The sequence below is a fragment of the Mercenaria mercenaria genome, chromosome 7, assembly GCF_021730395.1.
Source record: "Mercenaria mercenaria strain notata chromosome 7, MADL_Memer_1, whole genome shotgun sequence".
In the NCBI taxonomy this organism is placed as follows: Eukaryota; Metazoa; Mollusca; class Bivalvia; order Venerida; family Veneridae; genus Mercenaria; species Mercenaria mercenaria.
Genome location: NC_069367.1, coordinates 41869139 through 41884939, shown reverse-complemented (window position 1 = coordinate 41884939; position 15801 = coordinate 41869139). Strand labels below are relative to the sequence as shown.

At 34.2% G+C, this 15801-nt stretch overlaps 1 protein-coding gene across 10 annotated transcripts in view; it reads left to right on the top strand.

The window, feature by feature from the left end:
• The window catches only part of LOC123554321 (uncharacterized), a 69370-nt gene that overhangs the window by 43022 nt on the left and 10547 nt on the right, over window positions 1–15801 (top strand). For 6 of the 10 annotated variants that reach the window (XM_053548217.1, XM_053548214.1, XM_045344402.2 and 3 more), the window contains exons 2-5: window positions 11084–11140; window positions 11679–11807; window positions 12943–12996; window positions 15524–15595. In XM_053548217.1, coding sequence (XP_053404192.1) covers window positions 11084–11140; window positions 11679–11807; window positions 12943–12996; window positions 15524–15595 — 312 coding nt within the window. Of the gene's footprint in view, window positions 1–6707; window positions 7175–8086; window positions 8286–10609; window positions 10744–11083; window positions 11141–11678; window positions 11808–12942; window positions 12997–14589; window positions 14833–15523; window positions 15596–15801 lie in introns of those variants that run through there. The other 4 variants (XM_045344395.2, XM_045344399.2, XM_045344397.2 and 1 more) reach the window with 4 other exon arrangements.

Below are 15801 nucleotides of genomic sequence, written 5' to 3'. Positions count from 1 at the left end.
TCCGGCGTTTTAAAAATGACTAGTGCGTTACCAATAGACCACCCTGGCCGCCTTTGTAGCTATTTCTGTTGTAGCAAATACGTACTTTAAAAAGTACAATACAAACTTTATCTCTGCTTATAGTCATGTATATATGTCTACCAGTTTTCAGTTTGTAGTTCTTTTAACAGATTTATATATACTAATGGGAGCTTACTATGCACATTAAAAAATGTTTTTCTTGATATTTCTGCGAAAGCACTTAGTACATGCAAATATTGTTCTTTAGGTTTGCTTCCTATAAATCTTACACGGGCATTTCTGTTTCTTAGATTTGTTACGGATACTACTAATACTCTTTGCACGGATGACTTGAATTGCATTGCCCTGTGCCTTTTGAACACTATGGGGGTAAAGAGTAAAGTTTGGTGCGCACTTTGAACTTGTTTAAAACTTTTCAGTCGTGCCCCCCCCCCCCCCCTCACCCACACCGTTCCAAAACGCTGCCTCGTTGATGTTCTTTCTTTCTTTTGTCCTAATTGGTTTAATGTTTGAATGCATTTTTGTTTAATTGCCAATCACTTACACATCCGCACTTACACTTATGTAGAGTTTGTTTGGGGAAGGTTGCGTTTTAGAACATGATTATTCCTAATGGAGTTTTACCCTTATTACTATAAAATCTTTGTAGATGAACTATGCAACTTGAAAATGACAGCAAACTAATGCAAGACCGAGTAAGAACCTTTAATTAATTCATATACAAAATACAAAATTGTTTATATGAATGTAAAACCTATTCATAAAACCTCCGTCGGTAAAATTGCTATACAGCAAGTGTTTTGTGGTGTTCTGTACCTTTTTGTCTCCTTTCATATTCCGACATAAGATAAATTCTTAATTCACGCAAAGTAAGCAAAGAGTATAATGAATATAGGGTGTCATATTACAGGGAGAATGATAAAAGTCCTCTAATTGTATTTAAGTGGTGGTTGCACAGGTTATATCATCAATCAAAACAGTTTTTATTACTGTTCTTATATTACAAATTCTGAATAACAGAAAATACAAAAATTTTGAACACTCGAGAATACTTCGATAGTTGGAAGGTCAGCCTCACCAGTGCTAGGCGAAAAAAAATATGAGAAAAAGTAAGTTATGTTTGTTTAATTATTATCGCCGTAGAAAGTGTAATTTTTTAAAATGCTTTATTTTTCACCAAGTGTTATAGCAATTGATTGTGTACAGACATGAAATATTATTTCTCTATGTCATGTTAATGCTGTTAAGAATGCATCTTATCAATATTAAATTCTTGGAATAAATATCATTTTTCAAATGTTACATACGTATTAAGTTTGTTCCTTATCATGTGCAGGTTTAGCTGTGCTCAAAGGCATTAACTATCTGCAAGTATTGAATTTAGAAAACATGAAGTAAATTTACGCAGAATATATTTACTTCGGCTGAACTGCACAAAAACAGCTAATTGGCATCGTTTAAAAAATTACGATTTCTATTCAGTATCTTGCGATTCCATTACATTACATATATTGGTGGAAATATAAATTCCCGTTCGAAGAAATGTTTGAAAAACGTCCTTGTTCAGTTGAATACACGGACGACACACGCATGATCTTGCAAGCCAATTTTAGTTCATAAAACGTTACTTGGCAACAATAGTTACAACAGGTGGCAGGGGTGCTTGGGAGAGTTGTGGGGCAGAGTTACTACACGAGTCAGGAGAGTAGTCTCGTGGATATTGAAGGATTGTAAATACATGCATGATTTTGAAGATGTTTTCATAAAGGTTAACAAGTCAAATGGTTTATCGCGGCCAGAAATTTGTACAAACCGGACAGAAGTTGCGAAATTGTCATTTGTGCAGGAAAAAAGCGTTTACCATAATGTCCAGTACTGGGCAGGTATAGTGACCACGTACACAGCCAATTTTCTCAGAGGAGTCCGATGAATTATGTCGGGGTCGTATGTAGCAGCAGCCGCATATACTTTACATGCAGTCCTAACGTTGCCTTTTTCGAAAAACATTTTCTTATCTTCTTGTCTTCTTTCCTTTTTTAAAGATTTTCTAGAGGGGGTCCGGACCTCCGGTCCCCCCCCCTCCCTCTGGATCCGCGCATGGTGACATATCATGCTTTCTGTTTATGCAGGTAAACTTGTGTTTGGTTAAATTTCAACAGAGCACAATTGTCTGAACAGTGTACAAACTCATTACTGTTTTTTCAGGCAAGGGTGGAAAAAAGTGGTAGACAATGAAAGCAGTAACATTTTTATTAAAAAAAAAATAAACAATGAGACGAACATTTCCAACATCTTTGGACGGTTCAAAAATCCCATGTTAAACATACGATAAAGCCCGAAGCGCGTGAAACTGTATGTTCCGAATGTAAATCGGGTGAAGTAGGCGCTCTATGTATAGAGCTAGATTATGCGTCTAGATATTGTACCAGAGGGGTCGGTCAATTGTGGGTTATTGATTAAACTGGGCGAGTCTACTTACTTTTAACGTGAGGATGAAAAAAAACGTGTTTTTTAAATGTTGCTCTTAAACAAGGATGGCGGTTGAACTACTAAAAGTACAACAACAGTTAATTCACAACAAATCGTACGGTATGTTTTATAATCAGTAGAAGCTAGTCGTATTTACGCTTATGAGACCTGTTTCACCCGTAAGTAAAGAATTCACAGGTCCATCATGAAATATTTTCCCCAGCGCGCATATACTTTACCTATTCAATGAACTCCTCCCTGCTTAAGTTTAAGAAAATGTTCTGATATTTTACGCATCCTTTTTTTTTAATTGGAGATGTATTTACTGCCACAAGTGTTAAATGCCAAATAGGACGTTAGGACGTCCTGGTCATGCTTAATAAATAAATTTGCTTCTCTTTTCTTTGCTCCGTGATTAAAGCAGTGTGACAATTATACTGTAATACAATTCCGTTTAAACCGGTGCTAGTGGCGTGAGGGGATGTTGCATATTTTATTACCTCTCACGAACAGTCTCAATCGAACTGAGTCTGCTATCATTTTGCTTGGTTGCATTCCGTGCTTGCCTGTCAGAATAATTTGTATGGTTGATATATTGCTAACGTAATCAGTAAACACAAATAGTGCTTGACTCCTTTTTCATTGTATCATTACTATAATTACAGATGAATTATTGTAGATAATAGAATTTGGGTCATTTGTGGCTGACTTGGGTTCGTTATGTTGATAGCTGGATCCCAGCATCACACATAATGTTATATACAATAGTTAAAGGGAACCAGATATTTGTTAGAGAAAGTAGTCGTTGTAAAATACTATGTACGAATTTGGACCAATCAGAAACAAGTTCTATAAATAGCACCAATCAAAGCTCACCTCTGCTAAAGTATAAATAGGTAGATGGATGCCAGGGAGATCATTCTGTATCCAGCGATAGAAGAAGACACATCGAGTATTCAATTAATAAGTTATCCAAGTACCTTGATGAGGAAGTTATTGCAACTACACTGACGGGCGGATAAATTATTAAAAGGAAGACGTTTGAATTTCATAGACTAAAGAAGAGTTGCAGACTTTCAACAAGGTTTCGAGCTATAGGGCCAGCGCATAGGAGTTTTACCTTAAGGGTAATTGAATGCTATAGACAATAGCAAATATAGGCTGAGCATCGGAAAGCTGAGGCTGAGACATAGGTTTTGGTCATCAACTGAGATAGTAGGAGCTTGCCAGTTTATAGATGAGGTTCAGCCAAGGCATCGGGGTTATACCAATATGGTAGTTAAATGCTATATGAGATAGCATATAGGCGTTGAACATCAAGGAGTCAGGGCAATCTTGTTTAGTTACAGCTTCAGTTAAGAGGACATAGGCTGAGCATCTATGCGATAGAACTCGAATGTTGTTGATTCAAAGGCATTGTCTGACGGTAACTCCGACAAAAAGACCAGTCAAGGATAGTATCGCCAGCCTATAGGAGTTTGAGCTGGCTGTTATTAATTGAAGATTGTTAGTTTGAAACATTTAGTGATTTGCCTGGTCCCTGAACGTATTTAGCCCCTAATTGAAATCATTTACGAATCATTAGTTCACGAATCATTTAGGCAAGGTAGCTAGAGGAAACTTATATTTATATATGAGTTATTTGGTCTCACCAGCTATACGTTTCAAAAAAGGACATTCTACATCGTTTGTCAGCTAGTCTAAGAAATAGTCACCTTAGCGATTCGACCCATTTCATTGTTCAAGATACAAAGTCGTAGGCACTTCCCTGGGTGATATAACTCGTATCCTGACAGCTTCCAAAGGATCTTCTTACAGATTTTATTAACATTATTGTAAGCATCAGTAGCCAAACACACCTTATGTATTTTTTATTATCGTATAACATTTCTTTATATCAATTACATTTCGTACAGGAAAATGGTATATAAACTTGAATATAGATGACAAAGTGTCAGTCTTTACACCTTTGATCATAAAAAGTCTTAATTATATTACATAGTTAGAAAATCTCACCTTTTGCTATGAAACAATGTTTATGAAGTTGAATTTTCTTTATTTTTTGGTTTGAAAATTGTCGAATTATTTCGATATTCTTTGCAGCAAAATGCATTGTGGAATATTAATTATTTATTTTCAGTCAATGTTCAATCTGCTGCAGCAAATACCATAAAGTATTAATAAGCACAGGTTCCCGTCCAGTCTTGGTGCCCATATGGGTGCCGCCCCCTCAAAAAAAAAAATTATTAAAAACACTGTTTTAAGCCTAAAACGAAAAAAAAATTGATTTTCCCCCCCTATATATACTCTTATATGGAAAAGGTGCATGTGTTGCCGTAACGCTATGGAGGTTTACTAGGACACACTGTGAAACAACCAAAATGTTCAGTTCAGTACCAATGCAAGCTACCCTGCTGCAATTTACACATCATGCATTTATAAAATAGTAAACAATCCTATTCTACCTAGTAAACAGCCTTTAATAACTTACATTTAAATTCAAACAAGCCAAATTGTCTAGACACTTGCAAAATGACAGTGACGATCGGCCATTTTGTTTCAAAACGTAAGTAGAAAACCTTTTCCGTTGTTTGCGTCTTAGAATTTAAATGTAAGTTATTAAAGGCTGTTTACTAGGTAGAATAGGATTAATTACTATTTTATAAATGCATGATGTGTAAATTGCAGCAGGGTAGCTTGCATTGGTACTGAATTGGACATTTTAGTTGTTCCACAGCGTGTCCTAGTAAACCTCCATAGCGTTACGGCAACACATGCACCTTTTCCATATAAGAGTATATATAGGGGGAAAAAATTTCAAAAAAATTTTTTTTTTCGTTTTAGGCTTAAAACAGTGTTTTTAATTTTTTTTTAGGGGGGGGGGGGGGCGGCACCCATATGGGCACCAAAACTGGACGGGCACCTGTGTTAATAAGGTAGAATTACAATGCAATAATACAGTGATCGCGTTATTTAAGCTTGAGTCTTTGAAGCAGTTTGTAAAATTTTATTTTAATCTTTGTTGGTTCGGCACTTGCTCAGATAGTCTTATTCTTTGAAGGGTTATGGCTGCACTAGTCTGAAATGATGCAAACATGGTATGACCTCAAAATTTGGCAAGCTTTGATACAACTAAAACAGATAAGGATCTATCTCTTCCTTGTTATTATTATTTTTTTGTATTTAAGTCTGTTTAGACATGTCGATCATTTACTGCAAGAATATCTTTACATTAGAATGACCCGCCGTACATTATGAAACTATTTACCGAAGGACCACCCGTTCATCCGCCCAGGTATAGAGATTAAGTTCTTCGGCAGGTCAATTACGCAATTTCTGGCGGTTTAACCATACTTAACCATGCAATGAAATTGTGACGTGGGTGTGACAAAAAGCAAAATTTCTCGGCGATGTAAATAAAGAATATCAGTAAAATGCACTGTAAATGATAAAATAACTCTCCAATCAAACAAAAAGAAAAAATTCAACAGCCGAAGAATTCAATCAAAAGATAACTTGCACTGAAACCTAAAATAAGATAATCTTAAACAAACACAAAAAAATGCTAGAGATTTCATTATAATTTCCCTGACTGTTAGATAATAACATGCATGTCACAGGTATAAACCTATCATTAAAGAGATTCAGAAGAGCAAGTGTACGCTAAAATCAGCATGTTGATGATTTTCTTACATGCTTAATTTTAAATCTCCTATACCATATTAAGGCACAACCTGATTCTCTTCTGATTGCTCTACCATTTAGTTGCATTTTTGCCTCGTTCGGGTGGTGTTTTAATCACTCCGCCTTCGTTGTATTGTCAATAAACTTACCATTATCAATCATGTTTTCAGTGTTTACTGTTTCAATATTATTTCTACTGTTTAACTTTTCCTGCAGTCAAGTTCCCACAAATATTTTATAGTATCAGTTAAGTTAAATACCTATAGTAAATCGTTCGCGATTAGATTTTAATCACGTTTAAAAGTAATTCGTCCGTAATTGATCCTATTATCAATAATTATTTTCTTCTAAGGTTGTCGATAAATTTAGTAGGGTCACCCGGTCAACACTTGGGTAAATCCTACCGAAGGCTTCGGGATTACGACGCGTATAGGTGTTTTATCTATTTCGCCCACATACATTGCTACGAAACACCTTGCTACCGAACACCTTTAATAATGTAATAAGTTTAATGTACGCTTTTCATGGATCAATATATACGTTTAAAGCCTGTGTCAGATACGCTTTATGAACGTCATGCAGTTTCGCTTTGTGTTGTAAATAGACTTAAAATCCTTCAAATATTTCGAAAGGGAAACATATGAGGTGTATTAACGTGCAAAGCCTAGGATGATTATTCTGACAAGGACGTCTGATACGTAATGTTACAATCAGTTCACGTAACATTGTAGTGGATATGATTTTACAAGGACATTTTAACAGTTTAGTTGACATGAATTGAAGCGAGGCTCGTCGTTGCAACACAATTGCACCTTTTCGAGGAAATTCTCTATTTCGGAGAATCTAAACTACATCCGGTAAAACATGCACTGTGGAATATTAACGTGATTACGCGATCGCACCAGATACTGCAACCATGTCGACAACAGTAATAATTGTGTGGATACATTTTCGTGACATCGCGAACTGGATATTAAATGGGGTGGAGCGACGTTACAAGGTAACCAATCAGCTGAAGCTGTTACATTAACTTTTTTTTATAAAAAAAGATTTGCATGCAGCAACTGCTACCACTGCAAAGTCGGGATGAACTATTCCATAGCTTGCATATTCTGCTTACCTTTCCTTTTTTCCGTATACTTAAAATGAGCACTTCATACAGCATATTATAATGATTTGTTTTAATTTGCATGTGTTCTCAGTAAGATTGTCTCCACTTCCTGTGGGACCAATCAGCAAATATTCTTCTGTTGCATAATATTCTCGTTTGTCATCAACAAGGACTACGCCATGTGTTTGACCAAATCTCGCTTACATTGTCTTGAATATAAAATAATTGGTATTCCCTTAAGAGGATAACCGAAGTCGAAGCATATATACAAAGCGTTCTGTGACTTCGAATATGCATGTGCAGTTGAAATTATAGTTTGTACAGATTGCAATATCTTGAAGTGCATTCCTAGGTTGATGTGCACAAATAAATAACATTGTTTGCTTGAAATAAAGATAAAATCAAATATCCCTGAATTATGTTCACTCGTGTCTTTGATGTTAATATTGATCCAAGATGGATAAAATCAATTAAACCTGCAGTAAATTATGAAAACTAATTGATATTGTTTAGTCAAGCAAAACAACTTTCTAAATCCATATTTGGGGTTAAATTTATTTTTAGGTAGTATGTCTGCAATAACACTTCCATTATGCAACAGGTCATGCATGCGATGCAAATCGCATTCCGCAGTATTTAAGTCAATCCCAGTTTATATTTTGTGAAAGTGTGTATCTCCATTTATGGTAAACATAGCCCCAATAAGCCATTGTGGGCGTTTTTTCGTAAATCAATCTTATTTACATACGAAAACATGTGAACGTAGCACACAAAATTATCAATCAGGTGTATATCACATGGGTGTTATAAAATAGCTTAAACAACACACAAGATTTATTAGTTAGGTCTGGATCACAGAGATGTGAACTACTGTCGAGTGCTTGATAAATATCAATATATCTTTATATAGCGCGGTTCTTGATTTTTCTTTTTAAAATACTTTAAAAGATTGTGCACTGAAGAGGATTTTTGCCATCATCATATTTTGGACTAAAAACTGGTAAACTTTATGTATAGCTTTTATAACAACACTTCTTTTACAGGAAAATAGTTTTAATTAAAGTTCGGTGTCGTGTAATAATTTTATAAATATAAGTGTTCTTTTAGTGCGTTTTCAGTAAAAAATAATATTTTGCGTTAGTATCGATTTGCGCCTTTCATGTTAAGCATGTGTACGCTGTTTTGGCGGGAAACCCTGCTTATAATTCCTATTAACCTATCGAAAAATATCATTGAGTAACAGAAACAATACTTAGAAAATGTTTTCCTACTGACATAATTACTTTTCCATCTATAAAGATCAATCTCCTAAAGGTATATGATTATACTGTATAAATTGCTAATGACTTAAATGATACATGGTCTAAAGTGGAGACACTTTGACTTGAGTTGATCGGGTCATTCCCTGAACAGTGGAGACAATAAATTTATTGCTGATAAGCCAGGTGATTTATTACTTTATTTGCATAGATTTTGTGTCATTTGCATAGTACGTACGATTATAGCCGGATCTGGGGGTTAAGCGTAATCGTTCGCGAAGTGCACGTATCAATAATAAAGTGGTATCAAATGAACGGAACAGTAAACATTCTAAATGTTAAGTGATCGAAGTCGTGTATGAGTATGGCTTGAACGATAGTTTACACCGTTTTTAAAAGCATAATGCATTATATTAAATTTGAATTAATTGCACGTACAAGAAAGCAAACGGTTTTCTACAACAAAAGTATGATAAAGAGGGTGACCTTGTGGGAGCAAAATGGGGTTACCAAATTAAAATAAAAGTTTAAATTTCTTATTATATTATTATCTTCATAATATTTTGCAAGGTCAACATTCCACCGAAAAAAGATAATTAGCCATTGTGTTTTATGTCTTATTTGTTGCATTATTCATTTTGAATGATTCAAAGCTCTTAGCTGGGTTTAACTTGGTAAAATTTCAGTAATATGGAGACAAAATGGATTCAAGGTCATTGTGTAATAGTGAAACAATTTGTTGGTATGCAACTAAATGTATGAAAACCAGACATTTAATAAATTGCTTTATTTTACGTTTGATTTTATTACTGAATATCATGAAATAAGTAGGTGTTGTCGTATTGAAACCGTTTAATATTAGAGTGTGTAGAAGAATGTTGCATTCAACTGGAAATTTAAACAGTTAAAATCACTCGTCCGTTTCTTTCTAAAATATTTTAAATTGAATTGTATTGCAACATGAAATCAAAATCGCTGTACCGTACGAAAATAAAATATAGTTTACTGCGCATAATGTTTAAAAGAATCTGTTCTACATAAAAGGAGTGTTACCATTAGCCCGGAAATAGCAAGAGCTGTTTTTGCATTTTAATTTTCATCAAGATGGGTGTTAAATAGTTTTAACGTGTAAACAATTCGTGGTTTCTGAATCAAAGTTATTTTTCACGTTATTTCCGCGTGTCGCGGTCTGCATGAATATAGCAATATACATTAGTTATACGTGCAAAAGGGATAGATAGTCACGAGAACGAAATGCCCAATTGGAAAATGTTAATATTTAAAACTTTTACCTCCTTGCAGGTTTTAAAGAAGTATTAGACTCAATAGCAAAATGGAGATGCATATGTTATAAAATCTGACATTATGCATAATAGACCTAGTAGAATAAAATGAAGAGCTATATGACAATCAATGAAGGCGTATTGTGCCACGACACGATCCAGGAAACACAATGCAAATAAGAGGAAATAGAGGGCACTTGTAATATTGCACTAAATCGTTCTGATTTTTGTTTTTATATTGTTTGGCGCGTTTTATTTAAATATATATGCATGTATATGTATTTCTTCTTTACCTTGCTGAGTGAACAGAAATGATCATCTGTAAATTTGAACTATGAAATCCTGAAGGTATCGTTTCTGTCCAGGATCATTTCAGCCGTACCGTCCAGGATCATTTCAGCCGTACCATATCCAAACGAAATTGTTAAGAAAACAGACTTACTTAACAACATGAAAATTAATTTTTTATATGATAGATACAAACTCTAGTCAAACAGTCGAATCATCAAATGATTTAACAAGATTAAAAGAATAATGCTTCATGTAGTCTCAGTATAGTTTGCCCTTCAAGTTGTCGACTGATTATGGTTATACTTAATGCTATTTGTTAAAGAGCAGACGTTTATATATCCCGTTTGAAATGTTAGGCATCTGTGCACAAATTTACATTTTGCCTTTATGCACAATATCAAAAGGAATATATTTTGTGCAATGTCAACCGATATATTCTTTGTATTAATTCGCCCGGAACGCGTAAACCTTGGTGGGAGTTGCACAATTGCATTGAAAATACAAGATTAAAATTGTAATTTGAGCGTACAGCTAAGATTTAGAAAAAAATAAACAAATCTTTTAAAACTTTAAATAAAATGCAAATATAAATATGGAGGTACGCATTTCAGCAACTTCAGACAAGGTAAGTACATGTTTGCAATTGTGCAAACGTACTCGGCTCACATGACATATCTGTAATATTTTCAGTTTTGTTCTCGTTTGCTGATTTTCTCTGTATTATTTTTATTCTGTCATTCTGCTTTTATGAAACTTGTGTATATAGTTGTATTGACAACTGTTTACTCTTATATTTGTGTTTTTCTACGTGTTATATTCAGTTCTGATATTGTGTTTCAGTTTCCTTCTCAACAACTCTGCATTTTCTGGTGTCTACCTGTGCGCTAATACTTTAGTTATCCCTTGATTTTCTTGCTGTATTTTTTAACATCATACTTAATATTTTCCTAATTGTGTACTTGTAGAAGAGAATGGCTGATGTAGAGGTACAGAAATGCCTGGACTGGCTGCTGGAACAGAAGGTAAGCAGTATTCACATTGTGTGTTGCTTCCTGTTAAATCTGCTCAAAGAAAATGAAATATGAGCCGAACAACGAGAAAACCAACATAGTGCGTTTGCGACCAGCATGGATCCAGACCAGCCCGCGCATCCGCGCAGTCTGGTCAGGATCCATGCTGTTCGCTTTCAAAGTCTATTGCAATTAGAGAAAGCGTTAGCGAACAGCATGGATCCTGACCAGACTGCGCGGATGGGCAGACTGGTCTGGATCCATGTTTGTCGCAAATGCACTATGTTGGTTTTCTCATGGTGCGGCTCAATTATGTGATACGAAGATGAAATACAATCAACTGGATAACTGTCTCTTATCAAAAATGATTATTCAGGCATAATTCCACCCTTAGGAGAAAAGTTACTTCATGTTTTGTTTATTTTGAAAACAAAAACGGCTTTTGATTTAACTTTTAATTTCTTTCAATTTGACTGTATGTAAAATCTCTTAATGGTCGGAAACACTTAAGTAGTCACGTTTTAACTAAGATGTTACCCTTTTTTCCCAGAATGACTTGGAGGAGACAAGTTTTGGATGCAACAGGCAGTCGGTAAACGAGGGTACCGCACACCATTCACAGCATAAAACAAAACTTCGAGAATATATCAAACACATGGATAAACTAAAAATCAAACATGTAAGTTATTTCGTGTATGTTTTGTTTCCAATTCTCGTTTGACATGTAGTAATCATATATGATTTGTATTTATGGATAAAGAAATAGATCTTATATACGCACAACTCTTCAACCTGCAAGAGAATTTTGCATAACATCTTACACGAAAATGTTGAAATGAGCATTCCTGGGTGCAAACTAGCTTTACGATATTGATTGGTGATACTTGGCATATTTCATTACAAAGACCTCGTTGTCATTGTCTAAAACAATGGACAGCTTGAAAGATGTTTAGTGTAAGAACTCTTGGGTTTTGCTGGTATCGATAAGTTCAGAGATTTAATCTGATCCAAGATGTTTTTAAAATGTAAAATAAATGTTTAAATATTTAAAAATAAAAAGTGAAAAAAGGACATTCTTCGTCTTATTAGGAAAAGATATGTAATTTGCTAAGAACGTTATGATTTTCAACAGAAAAGCAGTACCAACTGAACCTTGAATATCATTATTGTATGAGCACAAAGAGTTCGCTGAATAAAACTGCAACAGAAGCAGAGGCTGTTGTATAAGTTTGATGTGTTAACAAATCAAGTCAATCCTAGTTAGTTATGGAAATTACTTTTAAATTAGCATTTATTTTCAGTCTACTGCACAATTGTGTTTGAGATGAACGTCGCTGATAATCGTACTTACTTGTCATATATCTAAAGACTATACGTAAAGTGAACTACGAAACATTATCATGTGTAAAATAAGTCAGTTGTGTTTGTTGGGTTTAACGTCGCACCAACACAGTATTCACACGGTGACTATCCAGCTTTGATGGTGGAGGAATACCCCAAGGTGCCACGTTGCACGACGTGCATTATTTCATCACGGAAGTAGAAACTCCAGACTTCCGCAATTGAGCTGGATGGCTTCCTCACATGAACAGTTTAATAACAAGTCAGTTATAGCATATACATATACATGTAATGAATAGGTTATAGTAAAACCTACTGGGATTTGAAAAGCAATACGAGGTACTCATGTGTAACCTGTGCACTGAAGTCCCACCTTAGACTATCCTAGAATACTCTCGTGTAAACGTTCCATTGCCTTATGATATGAGGAAATATACATTTATTTAGCAATAATAAACCTTTTGTACTTGTAGACATTGACAGATGAAGAATTGAGTTCGTTGTATGGCACATATCAAACAGTTCAGGTAAATTAAATGCTAATTTATGTGTTACGTTTATCTGGCATCTAATTAGAGCATATATAAAACACATTAATCAAAGATATCATACCGGTTGTCGTTGCACAAAGAGACCTATTAAACTGCGTGTTTACTTATGAATATCAGACCCAACAGACACACAGGATATACAACCAAATAAATATTTAGGCATATATATATATATTAAAAAAAACTCACTGAGTCAAATAAAATCATTATGGTATTGTTAAACCATTATTACGTTGTGAGTCGAAAAACTACAAAGCCATTATCTTACAGTCGCTTTATGATACAATACACACTTTTTTGTCTAACGTTTTATCGTTACAATCAATGTTTTTGTATAAGTTGCAAAAGTCGAACCTGAGCGATATCAAATGTTATAACATTTGCTACAAGTTAATTAAACTGAATACGTTTTGAAATTGTAACAATAGCGATGATTGTAACGACAAAACGTGTAACATTTATCGAAAGCTAATACTGAAAGATGCAGTGTTACTGTAACACTTGACGTCATAAGGGTAACATTTTCCTTAAATTACTTAAATTGACATGCTCATCTTAATCAAGTTACAAACAGGTAGATGCAAAAAACAATCAGTGACTTTAATCACCATCTATCATGACTGCTGCTCAAAAAGAATATTTTCGGTCTGTAATTCTTTTGTCTTTTTTTTTTTCATTGAAAAAATATTATGAATGCATAACAAATGTAAATACATTAAACTCAATTACTAATTTCCTCAATTAAGAAGCATATATAAGTTAGTCAAATAGATAGTTTCATATTGTGTACAAAAAAAAAGAAAAGAATAGTGTCTGATGTTGCGGAAGCTGGTATATAATGCTGCAAGTATAATGTGTTTAGTCTATAAGACAACATGAAATCTTTAGAAATTTTCTAGTACATATATTTGCATATTGCGAATTTCCTACTGTAATCAGCGGTCGCAGTAACCGAGTATATTAGTTTGATGTTAAATATCACTGAGCAAAGAGTGTTTTAGTCATCCTCAAATGACAAGCAGTTACAGCATGATCTGATAAGTAATCGTACTAGAGTAAAGTGTACACGTATATGTCTTTTGCCGTTGAAAGAATATAAAATTTGTAACAATTGTCCTTAGCTTTTTTCGGGTCGTTAAATGAAAACTACCTGATTATGTTATGATCTAAACACATGCACTAGTGCAGTGCAGCATCAATGCATTGGCCAGCTGAAAGAAGTTATTTAGCGTCATCTTTAGTATGTGAATTATCCAAAATGGTAATAAGCATAAGAAGGTATTAAGATTTCATGTCTTCGCCTATCGCTAGTAGGATAAGAGGCTGGCGAAGGGGATATAGTACGATGGTAGGATGGCAATATTTCATTATTATTTTACAGTTACTATCATTCCACAAACCCACTATCGTCATTCCGTTATTCTACTGTCGCTCTTCATTAATAAACAAAACATGATGCATACATCACTAACTTTATATTGCTTTGCCTTAAATCTATTTATATTCACTTAATTGCAAGCTCACTGTGTATGTATGTCCTGTATTTAGACTATATAACAAATGTTGTCATATATACAACAGTGACATTAACAACTTCAAGTCACAGTTTTTACTGACATCTTCTTGTAAATCATTTAATTTACCGCCTGTTCCGCATTTGTCATAATTTGGAAAAGTACAACAATAGTCTAGAAAAAAAAACAGTTGCATCTGTTCTTCATGAACATTGAGGACATTTTTAACATAAAATATTCTTTTACTGGAGATGATACGGTACAAATTATTCATGGATTAATTGTTTCAGATATCAAGGTCGGTACGGTTTTATTTGTTTGTTTGATAGGAGAATAAATTCAGTGTTTTATTGCACAATACTTTTAAAAATAGTTACATTTATATTTGTATACTACAGAATCCCACGTTTAGCCATAAAGTTGTTTATGATTATTTGCTAATGGCATTTTTTCCAATTGATTACTCGACAAAAATCAGCCGTCAACATTGTTTATCTGAAATATTTAACATATTTGTCCGGTACAATTTGTTTTGCTCTAATATCTTAGGGCAAGATTTGGTTGACGCGGCACGTTTACTAAATTGTAATGGATCTCTTAAAACACATGCGTTATACATTTTGTAACACGCTACGTCAATCTTTTATGTAACAGTTAAGGATGAAAATCATTGGAAAACAATAGGCACATCATTTGTATAAGAGAACGTTTTAGAATTTGCTTCGTGTTTCTAAAAACTTCTTTATTTGAAATAATGTTATACACCAATACATGTAGTCAAATCCAACACTTTCCTTTGATCTGATCTTCAACATATATTTGGCATGGCCATATACTTGCGTGCAGCAACAATCTGTATTGAATTAGGTTAAAGAAATCAACACCGATTATTGAAAATGAGAAATAAATGTGTTTTTGGGTTGAATATTAAATTATGAGTCAAGATCAATGTACTAATCTTTGAACGGTATTTATATTCATTATTTCAGACTCTAGCCGACAAGAAGACAAGTTGTTTCGAAGTCATGAATGGAATAACGAATTTGGAAGACCATATTCAGGTTTGATTATAATGATTTATACCTCGGGGGCGAGAGGTTGAAGTCTCTGTCAGGTTACAACTGTGTTTTGTCTTCAGAAGCTTGTTGCCTTGTTAAATGAAAATGCAGCAGAAATTAATGAGTTTTTCGGTAAAAAAGAACGCTTTTTTTCCCGAAAACTTTACATGATTTTTTTTTACAAAAATGCGCTTTGTCTCTCTAAATAT